This window comes from Dama dama, chromosome 1, assembly GCF_033118175.1.
Source record: "Dama dama isolate Ldn47 chromosome 1, ASM3311817v1, whole genome shotgun sequence".
Taxonomy (NCBI): Eukaryota; Metazoa; Chordata; class Mammalia; order Artiodactyla; family Cervidae; genus Dama; species Dama dama.
In genome coordinates this window covers 25,432,182-25,454,664 of record NC_083681.1, presented here as the reverse complement: position 1 = coordinate 25,454,664, position 22,483 = coordinate 25,432,182, and the positions used below count along the sequence as shown (strand labels likewise).

The following is a 22,483-nucleotide window of genomic DNA, read 5'->3' as shown; positions in this document are numbered from 1 at the left end:
TCTTTGAGACCCAATGGACTGTAGCCCACCAAGCTCCTCAGTCCATGGGATTCTCCAGGCAAGAATACCGGAGTGGGTTACCATGCCCTTCTGCAGGGGATCTTCCTCGCCCAGTGATCGAACCCGTGTCTCCTGCATTACAGGCAGTTTCTTTACTGCTGAGCCACTGAGGAAGCCTGTGATGTTCCTTAGCGTATCTTGAAACCCTAATGTGTGAGAGGGGGGCCAGGATCTGATATGTAAGATCAGAGACCATGCGTTGGATTCTCCTTCCCTCATGGTCCTGCTTTCTGGTGGATATGCCAGGGGTGAGCTGCTAAGAGTTCCCGAAGGAGCTAGATCAACGCAAGACTTCACATTCTCTGCTTTCAAACACCAAACCGGTGGGTGCTAGCCGTGGTGCTGACGTTCTTGCCAGAAGAGAGCGGGTTCCCAGCTTCCCAAGAGGCCGTGAGCCCACATTGATAATAGGACTATGTAGACCCTTCTATCATCTTTCCAGGGGATTACAGAACTGAGCATCATTCTCCCCACCTCCCCGCTGCTAAGTGTTCATGGTTCTGATCCTCACACCTTGAATCCCACCTCCAGTTGTCTCCTTCAGAACAGCCACCATTTGGTCACCTCTTAATTCCTTGGGCCAGAAAGCACCAAACATCTGAAACCACAGATTAATTTCCCAACCTCTTTACCACAAGTAACTTCAGACCTCATCTTCCGTCCACCTGGATGCTGACAAAGGGCCAATAAGAGAGTTTAGGGATTCATCGCATTTTATTATCTCCTTCATCTGGTGGGTGTTCAGGGAAGTGGCCACCGGTGAGCAGGGAGACCTTAGGTTTGGATGAACCTAATGCAGAGTAATGAGGCCCATGTGGCAGAGAGCTGGCTTATCTCCACCGCAAAACAAGGCTGCGGGGGTGAGCAGAATTCCAAAGTGCCAGTTCAGGGACACGCCCTTGGGGAAACTGAGGCTTGATGTTTAGAGAGAGTGAAGTCAGGCCACGTGTGTGTTTCTTCTGATCCAGGAGTGTGTTTTAAAGCTATAATGGGCCTGTACGGGAGTGGATGAGGATGGAAGAATCTTAAACACCAAGTTTGGGGGAGGGAGAGTGAAGGCCCTGGTTTGGGACTGCCTAGATGCAGTGGCACTGGAAACAGGCAGGAACTGTGCGTGTGCTTTGAGAACATCACCGGTGCCCCTCGGTCCTGAAATTCCCCCATCCCCATCCTAACAAGCACCATCCCCCCTTCCCCACTCCCCTGTGGCCGGGCGCTGGGCTGGACCCGCTCAGGAATACTGCCAAATGGACCAGAGTGTGACCAGGGTGATGCTGTAGGCCAGCACCGCCAACAGGTAGATGCGGAAGAGCAGCCGGTCCAGCACGGAGCCCACACGCAGCCAGTCCCGGGCCACCTCCCGACTCCCCTCCCTCTTTTCCAGGAAGTGCCGGATGGAGGTCAGCTCCTGCAGCAGCCCGCGCACTGCCAGGGAGGCCTCCCGAGGTGGCGGGGGAGGGCTGCCTCTGCCCCTTGGGGTCTTCTCCAAGTCCCGGGGTCCCCCCAGATGGCTGCAGTGGTTTCCCATGTCTAGAAGAAGGACAGAGCATTGGCAAAGGAGGGAGGCCCAGCAGGCTCGTGTGAACACTGACCTTCACGTTTCTAAGGCCTCAGACATTTTTACGATGTATGATTTCAGACCTAAAGAGTACGAAGAATAACTTACATCTTTGGGTACCCACCGTCCAACTTAAGCAAATAAAGAAAGCCGATGCAGTTGAAGATCGCTGTATATCCTCCCTCCTTAATCACATTCGTCATCCCTCCCCAGGTCAGCAAGACCATGAATTTGATGTTTATCCTTCGCACACGCATTTTTTTTTTTAACCCAAGGGCTTTCCCCAGCCATTTGATATCCATTGTATCATTTGAATCTCCCAGCAACCCCATGGAGAGGAAGACTGAGAGTGATTACTAACCACACTCTTCATATGAAGATGTGAAAGTTCAGAGAGTTTAAGTGACTAGCCTGCGATGACACAGCCAGAGCGTTATTTAATGGTGAGGACACCGAGGTCCAGGTATCTGGACTCCAAATCCACTGCTTTGTCCACTACATCATATCACCTCCCTGCACTCCTCTCCATGACTTTGAATCCTTCTGGACCAGAAAATACATCTTCAGATCACTGCCTTCATCAGGTGAGCAGTAGAATTAGGCATTAGTCTATCGCACGAGCTCATGATGAGATGGTCTTAGGTTAACCAAACATCTGTGAAAGGCCAGGCCCCAGCCAGAGGAGGACACAAAGGAGGGGAGAAGGGTGGAGGGTTTAAAACACCAGCTTGGAGTCAGATGAGCCTGAGTTTGAATCATGGCTTCGTCAGGTCCTGGCTCTGTGGCTTAGGGCAAGCTGTTTGGCCTCTTTATGCTTCTGTTTCCTCATTTGAAAAATGAAAATGAGGATCCTATTGGGTCACCATGAGAATCACCTATGATAATGCACAGAGGATGCTTCGCACACACCTGATAAAGTGCTCAAGAAATCAACCAACCAATCAATCACCACCACCATCACCACCGACAGAAGCAGGAGGAACCGAGTATCCCTCTGTGCCCTGTCTCTCTGCCTCATAGATGTTTGAAATTCTAAAGGGCCTGCTCTTTGGCTGATTCCAATGAGAGAGTGTTAGGAACCAGGCTGCAGTGTTGAACGACAGGAGGGTAGTTGTCCTGTAAGTGCCTGTTGTTGTCATTGTTTAGTTGCTAAGTCATGTCCAACTCTTGGTACCCAAGGGACTGTTGCCCACCAGGCTCCTCTGTAGACCCTATGGAATTTCCCAGGTAAGAATACTGGAGTGGGTTGCCATTTCCTTCTCCAGGGGAGCGTCCCAACCCAGGGATCAGGCTCGTGTCTCCTGCATTGCAGGCGGATTCGTTACTGCTGAGCCAGCGGGGAAGCCCTATAAGTGCCTGAGGGGCATCCATTTGACCTCCCTTGGGATCCATCGCAGGCGAGGTCACCCTCAGCCCAGAGGTCTTGGGTCCTGACACGCTCAGTCTCTGGGACTCCTAAACCCTCTTCCCCTCCACCCAGGCTGATGAGTGAATACAAAGTGAGGAAGGGGTTTGATTGACGCCTTGGGCTGAAGTCTGCCACGAGTTCTTGGTGCAGGACGGTACCCAGTTTGCAGGCCCTGCCCCGGCTCCCTGGCCTGGCGAGCCCTCCAGAGCCTCCCGCACCCCCAAGTCCCTGCCTCCAGGCCAGAAGCTCCCCTCCACGTGGGGCTCTCCCGATCCTGTCTCACCTGAGCAGTCATCGGTCTTGGCGGCTTGGGAGGTGGCCGGGGGCCTCCGGGGAGTCGACTGCTCCCCTAGGCAGAGGAGCAGGGCGACTCTCTCAAGAACCAGGTGGCGCAGCCAGGCCGGCACGGGCTGCTGCAGATCCTGTTTGTGTACCAGCCGCACGATGAGGATCGTCTCGGCCAAGCTGATCACCAGGAGAGCCATGCAGACGACGAAGTAGACACCTGTGCTCCCCGGGACGGGGCCGGGCGGGAGACACACAGGGGAGGTAGGAGAAGGAGAGGCACCGGTCCCTCGGCCCCAGGGAGCTCCTCCCAGGGAGCTGGCCTTACCGATGAGGGGCGTGCCGATGGCCGTGGCCGGCAGCGTGTCGGACACGATGATCAGGAAGACCGAATAGCCCAGGAGGAGCGTGATCTTGAAGGAAACTCTCTCGCCACTGTCCGGAGGCAGGTAGAAGCCCACGATGTCCACGACCATGAGGAAGATACTGGGCAGAAGCAGGCTGACTGCATAGAAGAGGGGCCGTCGGCGGATAACGACCTGCGATCGAGAGAAGAGCTTGGATGAGTGGGGGCAGACAGGTTCTGGGCCCAGGAACCCCCCTCCCCATCCCAGATCCTCTTGCTACATGGAGCTTTCAGCCTGGACTGCTGAAAGATGTAGACAAACCCCATATGCTGTCTCTGGATCCAAGCTCATGGCCCTTCAGGAAAAGCTAAGAGACAGCACGGCTGTGTTTCCCCAACTGCTTCATGAGGCTGCAGGGCACCCCGCGCTTGGGAAAGGGCCGTGGAGGTTCTTCCCCATGTGCCTCCTGACGCCTGCCGGGATGTGTCCCACTCACATAGAACTTCATCTCTGCGTAGCTGTCGCTGCTCTCTATGCTGAACTCCTGAAACTGGGTCAGCACCCCCAGCAGCTCCCACTCGCCCTGGTTCATGAAGACGCTCCTGTCGAACTTCACCTTTTCGGGCAGGCGCCACAGGGAGATGTTGATGTCCTGGACTGAGACAGGAGAAATGAGCGGCTTTGGAGCCCAGGCCAGGGCATGCCAGACCCTGTGGTGGCAGGGCAGCACCCACGTGGCGTGGCTCAAGCCCCAGCTGTTAATCTGCAGTCTGTTACTTGGCTGTAAGCTGAGGTCATAGTGCACCGTGTGCCTGTCTGTGCAGTGGGGCTGTACGGAGGGCACGGGTCTTGGATGGAGACCAGCAAAATGCAAACAACCGGGCAAACTGTTTATAAGAATGTCTTCTTCCTGTCTCTGTCTCCCTCCGTCTCTCACACACACTCATACCTTCAAGCACCCTTCTAGGTTTCCTGTTAGAATTTCTCATTTAGGCAACGAGCAAGGAGCAAGAGGCAGCTTTCCTCATCTTTGCCTTGATAGAGATGCCTGCCTTCATATTTATTTATGCAGCTATGCCACATCTTTGTTATGGCATGTGAGAGATCTAGTTTGAGAGATCTAGGTTGTGGCATGCAGGATATAGTTCCCTGACCAGGGATCGGCCCCAGGGCCCCTGCTTTGGGAGCGTGAAGTCTTAGCCACTGGCCCACCAGAGAAGTCCCTGAGCTGCCTGTCTTTAAAGATGAATTAGAAAAATAAGCAAAATCCTCACTTACAGAACCAGAGTTTCACTGCTCTGCATCTATACTAGTGAAACAGATATGCATATGCACCAGAAGACAGCAGTATCTGTTGCAGTAAAATATTGCGAAAGATCTAAATTCCCACCAATCAGGGAAATGCTTTATAAAGTTTATGCAGTCCAAACCATGAACTATTCTACAGCAGTCAACACTGATGAGGAGGAGCTAACTCTGTACTAACTGGAAAAATGCCCAACACTCAGGTGCCAGTATATAATAGAACACAAAATATTTTAAATTTATGTAAAATAAAAAAGCAATTTCTGGGCACTTTCCATAGATGTGTATGTATGTGTTTGTATTCAAAGGCTAGAGAAGGATCTGGAAGAACATATTACATGAAGTATATATCAGTATATATATATATCATTTCATATATATATACTGATAAAAATTAAGTCTTGGTGCAGGGAGTTGTTGGTAAGAGTTTGGGACTGAGAGTAGAGGTCAAAGGTCAAAGATTATTTGCAATGATGACTTTTGTTCAAGGGAGTTAAGTATTACCTTTGTCATTTACAGTTAATGCAATAAAATCAGGATAGAACTGGAGGGTGCCTTTGTGCAGCAGGGTGATGCTCACTTCACTGGACTCGGGAGGGCACCTAGCATGCATCCACTCAGTGGAAGATGCCAAGCATCTTCCTTTGTGCTAAGCACTGCCCTGGGGAGCTAATCATGGCCAGAAATCATGTCCCTGCCCTCTCTAAGTTTCCATCTGGTGGAGGAGTAGACGTTGAAATAAGTCTTTACAAATGAACAGAAGTAGAGAGAAAACTAGAGCCTATAAAATTGGGTGATAGAGGTGCCTTGTTTGGGGGACGAAATGGGGTTTACGGAGTAACTGACATGGACGCTGTGATTAGAAGTTGTGTAGAAGGACTTCGGGCTTCCCTGGTGGTTCAGACGGTAAAGAATCTGCCTGTAATGTGGGAGACCTGGGTTCAGTCCTTGGATTGGGAAGATCCTCTGGAGAAAGGAATGGACAGAAGGGAATGGTTACCCACTCCAGGACTCTTGCCTAGAGAATTCCATGGACAGAGGAGCCTGGTGGGCTACAGTATATGGGGTTACAAAGAGTCAGACAGGACTGAGCGACTACACTTTCACTTTCTTTCACTGAGGGACTTCACTGGAGGTCTGGTGATTACGACGCCACACTTCCAATGCAGGGGCCGTGGATTCCATCCCTGATTGGGGAACTAAGATCCTACATGCCGCAGGTGTCAGAGGGCAGGAGTGGGGCCAGAAGGAGAAAAGGAGAGGGAAGGGCAAGGTGTCCAAGGAGAGGAAGCAGCATGTGAGTGAGGGAAAAAACAAGGGGTGCTGGGGCCCTGGAAGCCAGGCAGCTGGGCTTGGCATGGAGTAGCAGGTAAGCCGGAGTGGTGTCTGTGCGCAGAGGCCTGGAGACCAGGAAAGAGACCTGGATCCTGTCTCAGGAGTGCTGGGGAAACACTGGGAGCTTTAAGTAGATAGAGACATGATCAGGTTTGCATGACTTTTCAATTAAAAAAATTGGGGGAGCTGGGGGCCACACACACATGGGCTATTACTTCCCCAACAAGGGATGAAACCTGAATTTCCTGCATTGGAAGCTCTGAGCTTTAACCACTAGACTGCCAGGGAAGTCCCCAGGTTTGCGTTTGCATAAGATCTCTCTGGCTGCTGTGAGGAGCATGAATTGATGTGGGGGTGAGAATGAATGGGGGCCGACTGCTAGGGGCTGCTGCAGTAACCTGGGCGGGAGGTGAGGGGAGCTGGTGCTGGGGGGAGGGTCCATCAGTAAAGAAGTGCGTAGATTTGAAAGACACTTCATGCCAGATCCTACTTGTGATTTGGGAAAAGCATCTTCCCTGACCAAGCATCTTGCCCTCAGCTTACACCGCCTCATTCCATCCTTAGGACAGCTGAGGGAGGAGACGAGGGTGACATGGTCAGTGCCATTTAGAGGATGAAGAAACAGAGGTTGAGCAAATAAGAGGTGGGCGAATTGGAGAAGGGAGACTACATCCCTGGGGGTGCTCCTCATGCAGGCATCCCCAGGCCCCCACCTGTTCTCCCACCTCCCAAAGCCCCTGGACTCACTGTTGTGCAGCCAGCTGGTGAAGGTCAGCGAGCAGTTCTGTACGTCGAAGGGGAAGTTGTAGATGTCCAGGCTACAGGCGGTCATCACCTGGAGGGGCTTGTAGTTCTGGACCTCACCGTGATGCCGGACATACACATACGGGATGTTTGGAGACTTCCCCACGTCCACACTGGCCAGGGAAGAGGGGTGGGTTTGGGGCTCAAGAAGCAGGTCAAGCCCTGGATGACAGAAGGTCTCTGAGCAGCTCGGCAGGGAAAGAAATGTAGAGAGGGCCCGGACAACAGGACAACCTGGCAGTTTTGTCTGGCCTCGGCTTGTCCAAGCTTCTTATCTCAGGCTTCCTTACCTGCCATTGCCAAGGCCACTTTTCAAGCAGTTAAAGAGCATTTCACCTTTATCCCCCTGGCTACCTAGCCACAAAATGCAAGCCAGGAGTCCATGGGCCCCAAAGCCCTGGACCATAAGAACACCCAGTGGTCCCCCATATGCCGCCCACCCGGGATGGGCAGAGCTCAGCTCCCAGGATCGACAGCCCGGGGGCAATGGGCAGCCTTGGTGGGAGAGCAGACCCTTGGGTTCCATCCCTAGGAATCCTTGAAATGAAAACAATCATTTCTCGGGTGGGGGGTTGGGACAGAACTGGAGAAATCATTGAGAAGAATTAGGGCAAGTAGCGAAGTCCTATAAGAGCTCATCCCACTCTCTTTGGGCAGACCCCAGGCAGAGCTCCCCTAGGGGACCCCTGGAGCTAAGCCGGGGCTGCTGAGCCTGTGGCCTTCTGTGGCATCAGGCTGAGAGACAAGAAGTCAAGACCAAGGCTCCTTCAGTGTTGAAAATGGAGGTCCAGCCTGAAACTGGAGATCCCTGGTCCCTCCAGCCTCAGCTCTGCAGGGAGTAAGGCTCTGAGTCAGCTGCCTCCCTGAGTTGCGAGCGGCACCCCCGGACGTGGGCGATGCACTGGGTACTGGGTGGAGGACAGCTGGCCCCTGCCACCTTCTCCTTCCATCTGTCTCCCCAGCCATCTTCCCAGCCCTTGGATTCAGAAGCCCAGGCAGTGGAGCCTGAAGGACGGGGAGAAGGAATGTTGGCTGCTGGGAATAAAGGCTGGTGGGACCCACTTCACCCTGGGGTGCAATTTGTGCCCACTCAGGCACACGTGTGGCTTAAAAGTTTGAGTGTCTCTTGGCCCCAAGTCTCCTCTGGGCCAGGAGCGGTAACCATTGCTGGCACTTCATTCCTTTCAGAAATATTCCTGTCCCCTTTAAAAACACTGCTCCTCATTAGACTATTATAGCAATATGGATTCATTCACTGGCCTCCTTTCTTCCTGGAAAGGGATCCTTGGGTCAGGGAGAAGAGCAAAGTTTCAGCATCAGACATAGAAAAAGAGGAGCTTTTAAAAGAAAAGAAAGGGAGAAAAAGATAAAGGGGAATGAGGGCCCAATGCAACTTTATCTCCATTTCTGCAGATCTGGTGGAGCATCTCAAATACAACAGCAGGGATCTTGTCTCTCACCCCACGCCATCCCCAGCCCCCGTGCCCCTGGCTGCCAAGCATCTGATGACAGTACTCACAACTCATTGATAAGGATGTCTGGGACCCAGATGCTGTCTGTGGGGATGGACAATTTGGTGATGTTGTCAAAGTCCTCGGGGTTCCACTGGAGAAACTCATCAGTCCAGTACTAGGGGAGAAGCAGGAATGATCATGGGTGACCCAGTCCATCATGGGTGGGGTCGTCTGCAACTCAGGCCAACTTCACCGCTCAGAGCCCAAGCAACAGGGCGGGCATCTTCTTGGGAGAATCTGGGTGTCAGTGGCATTCAGGTTACTCACTGGTACCCAAGAGTCCCTTCCCCTCTGCAATCAATCACACATCCCTACATGTGAATATGTACAACATAGACAGATGTAGCCCCTCCCCCGGGGAAGTTATCCAATCCTTTCTAATGTTATAAACCACCTAGCCATCAACTGAGGTATGTGGGCTAAGTCACTTCAGTCATGTCCGACTCCTTGCAACCCTTTGGACTGTAGCCCACCAGACTACATCAGTCCATGGAGTTTTCCAGGCAAGAATCCTGGAGTGGGTTGCCATTTCCTCTTAGACAAATCCCTTCTTTGGTCTTGATCTGCACATATGTAAATAGGGATAATAGTATGCACCTCACAGGGTAGACATGGCTATTGCTAAATTTTGATTAATGCCTCCTCCACTACCCTGTCAGAATGACTGGTCTAAAATGTAAATGCCACCGTGTCACTTTGTCACAGAGTCCTCCTCGCACCTTGCCTGAGCAGCACCCATCAGGAGCTGGAGGAGTGGGGAAATGGCTGGGGATGGGAAGACTCAGTGACAGGATCATCCTGTTTCAATCACCCGATTTGGTCGTTGTCCAATTTTGCTTTCATAGAGGGAAGAACTTTCTAGCAATTAGAGCTGTTTGAAAGCAAAGTGGCTGCCTTCTGAGCTGCCAGTCACCAAGGTGTTTGATCAGCAGAAGCAGGACAAGCACTTGTTAGAGATGCTGTGAAAAACCTTGGAAACCAGAGGGGAGGATGGGGGATTTCTCCTCCGCTGATCTTTAAGCTGCCTCCCGCTCCCAGTCCTGAGGTTAGAGGGGCCCAGATCCAGGAGACCCCAGATCTCATGAGCATGCCTCTTCCCTCCTCTCCTCTCCCCTTTCTTCCCCTCTTTCCCCTGCCCAAGGCCCGGCTCCTCTGGGACAGAGGAGTGCCCCCAGGAAGGGTTGCCCGCCCCCCAGTCCCAGGAAATGGGGGTGGGGGAGGGGCTGGTTGGCTCACCTGCCGATACCAGATGTAGGTGGTCAGGACCTGATTCTTCTCATCCTGTGGAAGGAATGGGAGCTCAGCAAAGGTGGCCCTGCGGGCTGGGAGCCCACCTGGCACACACCAGCCCCAACAGGGGCTGCTGCTCTGTGTCCCTGCTCCCCCGAGAATGAGGAAATGGGGCGGGGAAAGGGGCCAGCCAGGAAAAAAATCGGTCTTTTACTAGAAGACACCTAGGAAGAAGTTCAAGGATTTCTTTTTTAACATATATGTGTGTGTGTTCCCATAGATGTCTTCTATTATCTTCTATTCTGTTGTATATATTTTACATAAACATATATAAATAATAACATAGTAAAAAGATAATAATAGAAGACATATATAACAACCATAACGAAGGCTGAGCACCAAAGAATTGATGCTTTTGAACTGTGATGCTGGAGAAGACTCCTAAGAGTCCCTTAGACAGCAAGGAGATCAAACCAGTCAATCTTAAAGGAAATCAACTGAATATCCATTGGAAGGACTGATGCTGAAGCTGAAGCTTCAACACTTTAGTAACCTGATGCGAACAGCCAACTCATTGGAAAAGACCCTGATGCTGGGAAAGACTGAGGGCAGGAGGAGAAGGGGATGACAGAGAATGAGATGGTTGGATGGCATCACTGACTCAATGGACATGAGTGTGAGCAAACTCTGGGAGGTGGTGAAGGACAGGGAAGCCTGGTGTGCTGCAGTCCATGGGGTTGCAGAGTCGGACACAACTTAGCGACTAAACAACAACATAACATCATATAGACGTATGTCTGTACAATTATATCTATATGTATGTATCTACACCTATTTCCTACCTTAGCATGAAGTCAAAAGGTACAGACCCACATAGAAGGAAAAATTCATCACTCTCCCTCCCTTCCATCCAATTCCCAATTTCCCTTCCTGAAACATCCAGTTGACTCTAGTAGAGATGGCCAGAGCAGTCAGTTCTGCCCACCCTCCCCCAGTGCAGCACCTGCCTCTCTGCAGTCACCTTCTTATTTATCTCTGCCCAGCGTCTAACCTCCTCTGCTGGGTAGTGCACTCCACCCTACTTCAGTAATTGATTAATTGTTTTATTTATGATTAATTCTTCAACCACGATTTCGTAACACCCGCCATGTGCCAGGGACGTGTGTAAGACAGTGAGGGTGTAGAGGTGAATAGGACAGTCTGCACCCTCATCCAGCTCACACAGGGAGGTGCGATGTGTGAAGAACCACACATACGCACAACCCGCGGGCCGTAGGGTGTGGGAGAGGCAGCCATGCAGGTGACCCCGGTTTTCAGTTTGGGGAGCATCCTGAGCTGTGGTATCAGGGCTCAGGGGCTCTGGGCACCCAAAAGCCCACCCTGGACTTGATCTCACATGGTCTCCCACTCAGAAGGTCCACCTTGGAGCAGGGCAGTGGGGCCAGGTGCTCACCACGCTGAGGATGGCGTAGAGGATGACATCGATGGACACGGTGGTCGGCGTCCTCCAGTCCCGCACGGGCCGCACGCCCTTCTTGTAGTTGGCCAGCAGGTGATCTGACAGCCGCAGAAGAGCCGGCCTGGAGGCGTTGGGGGGCTGGGGGTCCCCTCTGTGCTTGGCTGGGAAGGACAGACAGCGAAGCCTGAGTCTGCCCCAGTTTCAAAGCTAGTAAATGTGTCGCCACTTAATCCCACCTCCCAGAACTCCCAGATAGCCCCATAGACTGAAATTCCCATCTCTGGAGAATTTTTTGCCTACAGAGGTTCCTGCCAAAACCCAAAGGTATTCATAAGGGTAGCCCCGGCCCCAGATTTATATGAGAAAGGAAGCTGGGCTGTGAGAGCAGGTGGCCCGAGGCAGGTGAGGCCTCGAGTTGGCCAAGGATGAGAAGGGTTGAGAGTTGCTGCCCTCCCAGAGGAAGTGGGCCTCTGGGGCCTGGACGAGGGGCTCTGGGAGCCGAGGGAAGCTGGCCCTGGCATGAGACCCTAGAGAGTGTGGCCCCAAGTGCACAGGTCCTAAGCCCAGCGGTCTGCGGGGCGTCAGCCTCAGCGGAGGTCAGAGCTCAGCGTCTGCACAGCTCACGGTCCTCAGGACCCCAGCCCACAGCTGACGAGGAGAGAAGGGTGGGCACCCAGCGAACCCACCCCGGGGAGAGCCCGCCCCATCTCCACGCTCATGCAAACTCCCGAGGAGTCCTTGCCGGGGCTCCTTCTTAGTCTAGCTTTCTGGGTTTGGTTTCATGGGGTTGGGAAGAGGGCTGGGGTGGGGTGTGGAGGAAGCCAGTAGAAGCCAAGCTGCTCCCAGAGCCAGAGGCCTGCAAGGATAAAGTCGTGAAACCCAAGACCTTTGTCCTCGCCCTACGCGCGGGGATTTCACACGAGCACCTCAGCTGTCCCTCTGGGAAACAGTAAGAGCATTTCTTGAAAGATGCCAGAAACACGAAGGTGAAAGACAGGGTGGGGGAGGGGGCACCCTGGAGGAAACAGGGAGCTGCTGGGGGTGGCGGGGTGTGGGGCCTTTCACAGCCCAGGGCCCTGCAGGCTGGGTTTTCTCCAGACAAGGTTGCTTCTTCTCCCACCTCATCTACCATGTGTGCAGTCCCTACAGAAAATTGGTCCTGCAGGTTCCCTTTCCTGCCCCTCCCCCGCTCCCCAATAAACTTTCAGAAAAACAACAGCAGAGAGAGAGAGGAAGATGAGAGGATGTTTACTGAGCGTCCCCTTTGGGAATAATATCAATGAGCGTATCATTCATTTCAGTATCAGCCCCCCTGGGCTGGCTGTTACGAGAACCCCCGTTACAGATAAAGATGCCCAAGGCTCAGACAGGCGAGTACCGTGCCCTGCAGGAAAGGGAGCTGGGATTCAGACCCAGGTCCCTGCGTGTCTTCACTGCACCAGCAACAGCCCAGGTCTTATCGTCTGGGATTCTGACCAGACTGGGCACCGCAGACCTCAGAGCCAAGGACCAGAGCTGGGAGAGACAGAGCTCCCCCTCAGCCAGAGCAGCCCCAGACCACAGTCTTAACGCACACAGCCCAGGCCTGCTCATCCCACTGAGCCACCCCCAACGACAAGAGGAAAAGCATCGTGCCCTTAAGCCCCTCAGAGCTGCGTATTTAAGCACGTCCTAACTGTGCCCGCCCTGGCTTCAAAGAGCTCTGGCTGGAGAGAGAGCCTTCCCATGGGGGAGGGAATGAATATCGTCTGCAACAACGGAGATGGATTCTTTTGTGACTAAAACCCCTTCTATCCCCAGGAGGCAGGAAAGGATGGGTGAGGGAATGCAGAGAGAAGTTTGGTGCTCTCTGAGTTGAGCCCTGGAAGGAACTTTTCTAGAAGATGAAGGCCCAGAGAGCTCGTGCAATGAAAGCAGTGAAGTCAGGGAAGATGACATTTGTCCTGGTCTCTACTGCTGCGGAGCTGTGTGACCCTGGGTGAATTCCTCCCCCTCTCTGGACCACAGCATTCCTGTTTATAACAAGAGAGAGGGGATCAAGAGAGCTCCAGCTTTCCTTACAGCTGCCCTTCGATGAGTCTGGGGGCCCCAGCAAAGAGGAGAGGAGCCCGCGAAGCGTTTCCCACACAGCAGGCTGTGCCACGCCCCACTCTGCAAGCCCGCTCTCACCCTTCGCTCGAGATGCCCAACTTTCTAGCTGGATCCCCCCAGGGCGTGGAAATTCTCTCTCGCCCACATGCAGTAAGATCCCTGACTCTCCTGCTGCCTCACCCGCTCCAAAACCCTCCTCCCCTCAACTTTTGGAGGCGCTAAGCTTTCCCTGCCCCTCCTCTGTCCGCTGCCGCCCAGGTGCTGCGTGCTGTCCCAGCGTCTCCTTACCTTCTCCCCGTGGTGCCAGCAGCGTGGGCAGAAGCAAGCCGAGCAGCGCCCGCGGCACCCAGGGCAGCATCGTCGCTTCTCTCGGAGCGGCCTTCAGGGTGAGCGCTGCGGAGGACCAGCCTGCCCGCGCTCCAGCAGCCTCATGTCAGCCAGCCTCCCGCACCTCCTGAGGCTGCAGCCTCACGCTGCCCCTGGCCACCAGGGCTGGGAAGCCGCCAAGTTTTCCTGCAATCAGTCCTTCCGCTGGATCAGGTTTCAGGGCGGGGAGGGAAGGGGAGGAAGCCCGCCAGGCTGATGTCACGGGGCCAATGGAGCTTAGTCCACCCGTTCAGCCAGGTGGCCTGGCCAAGTTCCCCAAGGAGTAACTCGGGGACGGAGCGCTGCAGAAGGCCCTGGAGCAAGGGGGCAGCCTGTGTGCTGAGAGGCGCTCCGGGCTGCTGCCTTCGCTTATACCCCTCACTAGCCTTGAGCCGGGGCTTTTCTAGTGGCTCAGCTGTAAAGAATCCACCTGCAATGCGGGAGATCTGGGTTTCATCCCTGGGTCGGGAAGATCCCCTGAAGGAGGGCATGGCAACCCACTCTAGTATTCTTGCCTGGGAAATCCCATGGACAGAGGAACCTGGTGGGCTACAGTCCATAGGGTCCCTCAGAGTTGGCATTGAACTGGGGCAGAGCGGGTGGGGTTGGAGAAGCAGGAGGACTATGCTCTTACTCCAAAGGGGACACTGTGTCCCCGGCTAAACAGGAGACTGGGCATCATCAGTAAAGAGCACACACACGTTTAACTGCTCCCCAGACACACAAACCCACTGCCCCTACACGGCCCATTCTGTGTCCTTGGGGCTCCCTGTATGAATCCGTGAGACACCCCCACTCCCCTGTTTCTTGCTCCAAGTCCTGGCCTGCGTGGCCTGGGGTCCCAGGCCTCCCACCAAGCCAGGCCCCCCAGCCCCAAGACAGAGCCAGGAAGGTAGGAGCATCAGACACTAAACTTGTTCTATAAGGGGCAGCGCCAAAAGCTGGAGGGAAAATGCGGCAAGAGGAAGATGAAAATAAGCAGAAGGTAAAACTGTAGAAAAGACCCGGAGAGGAAGGGGGAAAATAAAAAACATAAAAGGAAGGAGAAAAGGAAAAGACAGGAAAATTTGTAGGAAACAGAAGGAAGAGGAAAACAGAATTAAAAGGAAAGAAGTGGGGGGGGGGGACAAAAAGAGGAAAAGAAAAAAAGGAGAAGGAGGAATCAGACGCAGCAGGAAGACGCTGAGCCCTGAGCCCAGGGGGGCCTGAGTGTGGGTGTTCCTTCCGGAATGGGACCCTGGCTCATGGAGGGATGGGGTGGATCACCTCGGGACAGTGAGGAAGCCTGGAGACCCTGGCCCACGAGCCCACATTGCTGCAGTGAGCTCCTGGGACCCTCTGAGACTGCCCGATTGTGTTGGGGGTGGGAGAGAGCATGTCACGGGCACAGTGTGTGTATTTGAGAATTAGCTTCTTAGGTAACAGGATTAGAGCGAGCCGGGCAGGCCACAGCCTCCGATGGAGATGTATTGCCCGCGCGACTCTCTCTGATGGAGCAACAATCAGGTTTCCCCTGAAGAAATTTCCTATTAATGGATTTGATGGCGCACCAGACAAGGGGAGTTGGAGCCGTGGCCAGTGGCGGGGTGTAAATTGCCTCCGATGAAACCGTGGAGTCACTTTTGCCCCTTTTAAACAAGATAAGAATTAGTGCAAGGCCTTGATGAACTCTCCTTGGCCAGTGGGGATGAGGGAAAAGCAGAGGCCTGGCTAATTTGATTCCTGAGCTCTGCTTGCAGACGGCCAGGCTCCTCCCAGGGAGCGGAGGCAGACACGCAGATGGCAGCGGGCCAGCGTGGGTCGTGAAAAGCTCAGAGGCTGCAGGGCCGGCAGCCCCGGGCTTCCTTTGAGTCCGGCAGCTCCAGGCGCCATGGGAAGGAGGACTGTTTGCACACATGTGTCTGGAGCTTCCCACCCTTTGCGGTGCTGTCTCATGATATACCCCTGATCACTTTTCTTGCTCCCATTTTCCAGGTTCAAACACTCCAGAGCCCAGAGCGCCTCCAGGACTTGCCTTGGCTCCCAAAGCTAGTTACAGATGGAGCTGAGATTCTCCAGGCTCCTGGCTCCAGCCTTTCCCATTACAGCTGCATGTTTCCCATCTTCCCCAGTAGATTTTTACTGGTCTGTAAAACTTTTACCACCAAAGGGCCTGATCTTTTAACACCCATAAACCTATAAAAATTCTGCAACCCATTGTAACATCTGGCCCCATTAGGGGCCCATCTGCTAGAGAAGGGCTGGGGGAATCGTGTGGCTTCTCACCATCGTCCTAAGTGGGAGATACAGCTTCTTACTCCCCAGAGCCTTGAGGAGAGGGATTCAGGAAGCCCAGCGGTTGGTTGGACACTCAGGCTGGGCACTTGCTCACCGGGTCCCTATGACACCCACCCCTCTCTCCCCTGGAGGCAGAACTGAAACGAGCAGCACCCTATGGGCCTTGCCCACCATGTCCTCAGCCTGCATTTTGACTGTGAAAAAGCTTCAGCCAAAGAATAAATTTAATCAAAAAAGCAAGAAAATCCAGAAACAAGGGAAAATAGTCCAATAAGACTAAGTCATCATAGCTTAGTCATTAAGCATAGTCAATGACCTTTAGTTCCTCCTCAAGGGCTATAGCAACTGAACAACAACAATAACAAGGGCTACAGACAATGTTCTGAGCCATATCCATGAGCTGCCTTATAGACACTGAAACCCCCACCCGTTGGAAGAAGTTAACTACACAATGACCAGACTGTTAGCTGTACTTCCACAACTCTGAGAACTGGCCTCAGGGAAATGGGAACAAACAGACCCCGGAACTGAAGATTAATTGTATGTAAAACAATCAAGATGACGCTGCTCAGACTACTGATGACCAATTTCAAGATGACTGTCAGAGCTGGCTGTGCTGTTTCTACGTGTAGCCCCCACCCCGGCCTATAAAAAGTCTTGCCCACTGGTTGTAGTGGTTGGGGTGGGGGTGGTCAGCCTTTGAACAGAAGTCTGCCCTTCTCCCCAGGTGCCAGCATCCAAAATAAAGCAAACTTTCCTCTCCAGCAATCTCGCCTCTTTATTGGCTTTTGAGCAGTGGACAGCTGGATCCCACCTTTGGTTACAGCATGGGGGCCGCCCTTCTACTCCCCAGTTCTGGGGACCTGACAAACCTTGGCATGGAGGCTGAATCACTTAGGGGTTGTCTGCTCACGGGGAGGGTAGAAGCAAGGAGGATGGGAAGATGCCTGCCTCAGTTTCCCGAGTTCCCCTGTGCAAAGAGGCAACAGTGGCCTTTATAGGGAGGAGAGTCGGGGAATAGTGTCCTCAGACACTGGATGATCTCCCCTGTCTTGGTCTTCCTTTCCTCGATGTTCCATCATGTCCTGTCATGACCTGTCGCCTAATAAGGACCTGGTCTGAGCTTTGGAATGGTCTGGACCTGGCTGCCACCAACAGTACCTGCTCCTTATCAATCATTCTGTGTGCCAGGCATTGTGCTAAGCTCTTTATCATATTTAAGTCTTACTTCCGGTGAAGAAGATATTACTCCCATACTGCAGGTGAGGAAATTGAGGCACAGAGATGTGAAGCAAACTTACATAGCCAGTAAGTGGAGAGTGTGGTATTAAGTCTTTTTTTTTTTTTTTTGTATTAAGTCTTATAGACTCAAAAGCCTGGCCTTTTAACCACCTGCTTGCACTGAGCCCCAGAGCATCTCTTTGAGATCCAGGCTGATGGGACTCTGGCTCTAATCCCCAGAATGGATGGGGGTCCTCATTCTTACCTTGATGAGTTTTGTTGAAAAGCTAAGCTCCGGAGTCTACTAATTAAAGATATTTTTATTGAGGAGTATCATAAGTAAGAATATATGATGACTTAATGGACTGTTAAGTGTACTATTTTCCCCACTACAGAATGGATTCAGAAATATCACACTTGACCATTCAGGTCCCTGCAAAGCCCATTTCTGCAAATGTCAGATATGGGCTGCACAGTGAATGTGGGACGAGTGACCTCTGCAGTCCCTCCTCACGGTATGAATGTGATCCTAGAGGATTTCACATACATATAATTTTAGTTATTTTGGCTGTGCTGGGTCTTCATTGCTGGTCGGGCTCTTCTGCAGTTGTGGAGAGCCGGGGCCACTCTCCAGTTGCGGTGTGTGGGTTTCTCATTGTGGTGGCGGCTCTGGGTGCGGAGCATGGGCTCTGGGGCTTGTGCGGTTCAGTCGTTGGGGCGCACGGTCTCAGTACCTGCAGCTCCCTAGCTCTAGAGCACAGGCTCAACAGCTCTAGTGCATGGGCTTAGTTGCTCTGCAGCATGGGGGATCTTCCCAGAACAGGGATTGAACCCGTGCCTCCTTCATTGGCAGGCGGATTCTTTACCACTGAGCCTCCCAGGAAGCCCAACGCTAGAGTGTTTGAATTTATTTTTACTTATTTATTTGGTCCAGCTACATGGCATGCGGCGGGGGGGGTGGGGGGGGGTGGGGGTGGGGGAGTTTAGTTCCCTGACCAGGGGTCAAACCTGTGCCCCCTTCAGCGGAAGCACAGATTCATAACCACTGGACCTCCAGGGAAGTCTCTAGAGTTCTTAGAGTCTCATATTATTCTGTGGAGTATGGGCACATGGGGGTGAGTCTTCATTAGAAGGATGTGATTATTACTTGGGTCCTGCCACCTGGGGAAGAGGCTTTTAATAGCTCTCCAGTCATACAGGATGGAGATACTGAAGTAAATGACACACTGGGGATTTTTTCCGTCTTGATCTCCAAAGAGATCAAGAGAAATGAAAAAAATGATCAAAGATGAACAAGGGTTTGTTCCTAGGAGGTGCCTGCTTACATTGCCGCCTTCCACATGCAGACGGGCAAGAAATAGGAGGGAAGAAACCAGGCGAGAGGCCTGTGAAGTTGCAGTGTTCCTTTGGGACAAAGTGAAGCTACTGTGGACACTAGGTCTGGGAGGACTGAGCACCCTGTGCCCTACCACAAAGTGTCTCAGTCTTCACGGACCCCTGTGCTCACCTCCCTCATCTCTTCCCTTAATATGCGCTCATCTGGGACTCCTCCACGCTAAGAGGAGGAGAAGGAAGGGCTCTTTGCTCCGTGTGGGTGGTGGCAGCAGCAACGGTCTGAGACAGAAGCACCGAGCGCAGTGAAGCCCAAGGGACCACGACGGACTGCTTGATTCATCTGCCTGGAGATCTTTCTGCTTCTCATCTTCGGAGATCAGTGACTCGTTTTCACAAGGGAGCTGGTAACCCTTCCCACAAGCCATGGTGGGGGAGTGGGTCGTGGGAGTGAGAAACAGCAGGGCAGGCAGGGTCGTCTGGCGCAGAAGGATGGAGGTCTCACTCAAGTCCTTGCAAGGATCCAAGAAGGGGATGGTCCAGCCTCTTGAATATGTCTCCTTCCTAAAGATGAAACTTTCCCTCTTCTCCTCTCCCTAAACCTCCATCAAATTCCAGCCTTTTTACTTTCTTGAGATTAAAGCTCTTCTTCAGTACCCACTCCCCGCAAATAAAGTCAATTCTAGGGTGGTCTCCATGGTAGAAGTTCATCCTGGAAAGGGCATCTGGAATTAGCAAGCTGGTAGCAAAGGCAAGCCTTAACAGGGCTGGTCATGGGTCATTAGTCCGCCTGGCCACCCAGAACCAGACGTGGGGACAAACGCTTAAGTTTGGCTTCGATTTCTCTCTAACCTGAAAGAAGGAATAATTCCAGGGAGGAAGGAACCAGAGAGCACATCTTATTCCTAGTGAATGGCCATTCATCCATCTGGCCACCCCAGAGCCGGACCTGGGGACAAAAGATGGTTTGGTTTAAATTTCTCCCTTACTTGAATTCCTATCCAGGAAGGAATTTGATAGGAGTAGCCAGGAGTGGCCTTTTTATCCATGCCCTTGTTTTTGGAAAATTAGAGTCTTAATATGTTGTTATTAGCATTTTCTGAGAAATTTTCAAAGAAATCTCACAAACCCCTTTGGGATTCCGAAACTTAGTTTCTTCCAGTTTCTTACTTTAATTGCACTTGGTACAGTTTGTATCATTTCCTTCCATCCTGTAGAAATGAGTTGCATTTCTATCCATCCTCTCCATTGTTTCTGAGAGGTGGTGAGAACACAGTGGTCATTTCCAGACTCTTCCAGAGAAAAGAAAGCAGAAGCAGAGAATACCAACCTTTGTACCACACCGCATGGATTACAATGCACTTTCACGCACGGTCTCGTTCCCTTTGAAATGCACTCGATCTCTCTGAAATAGGTGACACTATCCCCATTTAATAAATGGAGAACTACCATACCAAGATATTTAGTAATTTGTTCAAGATCGCTCAGCTAATAGGCAGCCAGTCCTGCTTGGGAACCTAAGCCAAGCTAGGGCGACACTCATGAAAAATTTGTCTTGTACCTTTTCTACTGAGGTAAGAAGCAAAGAAGAAGGAACCCCAACACACTGTAATGTTTGTCGCCTCTAGGGCAAGCAGATTGTGGATCTGGAAATAGGATAGGCTGCGTGGGGAGGTAGATTTTTCTGTATCTACCTGTTATGCTATTAAATTTTGTACTATGTAAATATATTACCTATTAAAAAATTGAGGTTTTAAAAAGAAACTATGGGAAGAATGGAATATAAGCTGGGCAGTCATGGCCCCATCATAACCTGTGTAACCTTGGGTAAGCCAGCTGAACTGTCTATACTTCAGTTTCAGCACCTATCAGTGAGGATAAGGAACAACTGTCCTGACTACTACATTCACTGTCTATCAAGCTCACAGGCCTTTTATATTGGAGTATAGTTGCTTTACGAGGCTGCATTAGTTTCTGTGTACAGCAAAGGCAATCAGACATATGCATACATATATCCCCTCTTCCTTGGATTTCCTTCCCATTTAGACCACCACTGAGCACTGAGTCGAGTTCCCTGGTTTATAGAGAAGGTCCTCATTAGCTCTCTATTTTATACATAGTAGTGTATATATGTCACTCCCAACCTCCCAATCCGTCCCATTCCCCCTTCCCCCGCCTTGGTTCTGTATGAATGTGACTCTATTTCTGCTTCGCAAATGAGTTCATCTATACAATTTTTCTAGATTCCACATATACCCATTAATTCACAAGATTTTTCTCTTTCTGACTTACTTCACTCTATGTGACAGTGTCTAGGTCCATCCACCTCTCTGTAAACGACACAATCTTGTTCCTTCTTTTGGCTGAGTACTATTTCACTGTATGTATGTGCCACATCTTTATCCATTCCTCTGTTGATGGATATTTAGTTGCTTCCATGTCCACAAGGACTGTTTTGGAGAATAACAGAGTTCAGTAACTATCAATCCGGAATGGGAAAGGCAGTATCAGCATCACCTGGTTGACATGTATGCCTCCTCTCCCAGATATTCTGATACCTGCTCCCCCTTCCCCATTACACAATCAGGAAAACCATAATTTATAACCAGTCTGAGTTTGAAAAACCACAGATGCTGAAGGCAGGCTCATCTTGAGCTCAAATCTCAGTTGCTTAGCTGACTAGTTGTATGATCCTGGTCAAGATACCTAAACCTCATTTTTCTCATATCTAACTTAGGCACAACCATACTTATCCTCATGCACTGTTGTGAGGATTAAACGAGATGGTGGATGTAAAGCATGTGGCACGGTGCCCAGGACCTAGTATATATTCAAAAGCTGTATAGTTTCCTTCTCATTACAAATAAAATGGATCAATAGAATTAATAGCCACCATCCATTCTACTCTCTATTTATATGAGTTCAACTTCTAAAAACAGACGATTCTACCTATAGGTGATACCATACAGTATTTGTCTGTCTCTGTATGGCTTATTTCACTAAGCACGATGGTTTCAAGTTTATCCATGTTGTCACAAATGGCAGGATTTCCTCACTTATGGGTGAACAATAAATACTCCATGTGTCTATATGCCACATGCTGTTTACATTTTGGCTGCTTCCATATCTTGGTTATTAGACATGGGAGTGCAGATATCTTTCTGAGAGTCTGATTTCATTTTCTTTGGATACATAACCCAGAAGTGGAATCGCTAGATCTTGCCACGTGTGTGTGCGTGCTAAGTCATTTCAGTCATGTCTAACTCTTTGTGACCCTGTGGACCGTAGCCGACCAGGCCCCTCTGTGCATGGGATTCTACAGGCAGAAATACTGGAGTGGGTTGCCATGCCCTCCTCCAAGGATCTTCCTGACCCAGGGACCAAAGCTGCATCTCTTAGTTCTCCTGCATTGGCCAGCAGGTTCTTTACCACTAGTGCCACCTGTGAGGCCCCAGATCTTACCATTCAGTTCAGTTCAGTTCAGTTGCTCAGTCATGTCCAATTCTTGGCGACCCCATAGACTGTAGCACACCCGGATTCCCTGTCCATCACCAATTCCCGGAGCTTACTCAAACTCATGTCCATTGAGTTGGTGATGCCATCCAACCATCTCATCCTCTGTCGTCCCCTTCTCCTCCTGCCTTCAATCTTTCCCAGCATCAGGGTCTTTTCAAATGAGTCAGTTCTTTGCATCAGGAGGCCAAAGTGTTGGAGTTTCAGCTTCAGCGTCAGTCCTTCCAATGAATATTCAGGACTGACATCCTTTATGATGGACTGGTTGGATCTCCTTGCTGTCCAAGGTTTACCATAGTTGTTTTAATCCACCCCCTCACCCCGCACCATGGGCTGCAGCACACCAGGCTTCCCTGCCCCTCACCATCCCCCAGAGCT

General features: G+C 51.6%; 1 protein-coding gene across 2 annotated transcripts; it reads right to left on the bottom strand.

Moving 5' to 3' along the window:
- Window positions 1–1,274: 1,274 nt before the first annotated feature.
- On the bottom strand, window positions 1,275–13,865 carry HTR3A (5-hydroxytryptamine receptor 3A). 2 transcript variants are annotated; one of them, XM_061127841.1, is made up of 9 exons: window positions 13,685–13,865; window positions 11,300–11,466; window positions 9,853–9,897; window positions 8,622–8,731; window positions 7,046–7,215; window positions 4,155–4,315; window positions 3,640–3,850; window positions 3,310–3,531; window positions 1,275–1,590 (listed from the first exon to the last, which is right to left on the bottom strand). In XM_061127841.1, exons 1-9 carry the CDS (start codon window positions 13,752–13,754, stop codon window positions 1,292–1,294), a joined length of 1,455 nt encoding a protein of 484 aa, XP_060983824.1. In that variant the 5' UTR covers window positions 13,755–13,865; the 3' UTR covers window positions 1,275–1,291. The 2 variants fall into 2 exon arrangements, with proteins under 2 accessions (XP_060983824.1, XP_060983755.1); XM_061127772.1 differs by having other exon boundaries at window positions 3,310–3,850.
- Between the last annotated feature and the right edge of the window lie 8,618 nt (window positions 13,866–22,483).

What these genes read in the sequence shown, in the direction of transcription:
- HTR3A (XM_061127772.1), bottom strand. Translation starts at nt 13,754, where the DNA reads ATGCTGCCCTGGGTGCCGCGGGCGCTGCTCGGCTTGCTTCTGCCCACG. An exon ending in TCTACGCCATCCTCAGCGTG is followed by an intron (nt 9,898 to 11,299) that starts GTGAGCACCTGG and finishes TTCCTTCCACAG; the next exon opens with GATGAGAAGAATCAGGTCCT. An exon ending in ACGCAGAGATGAAGTTCTAT is followed by an intron (nt 3,851 to 4,154) that starts GTGAGTGGGACA and finishes TCTCGATCGCAG; the next exon opens with GTCGTTATCCGCCGACGGCC.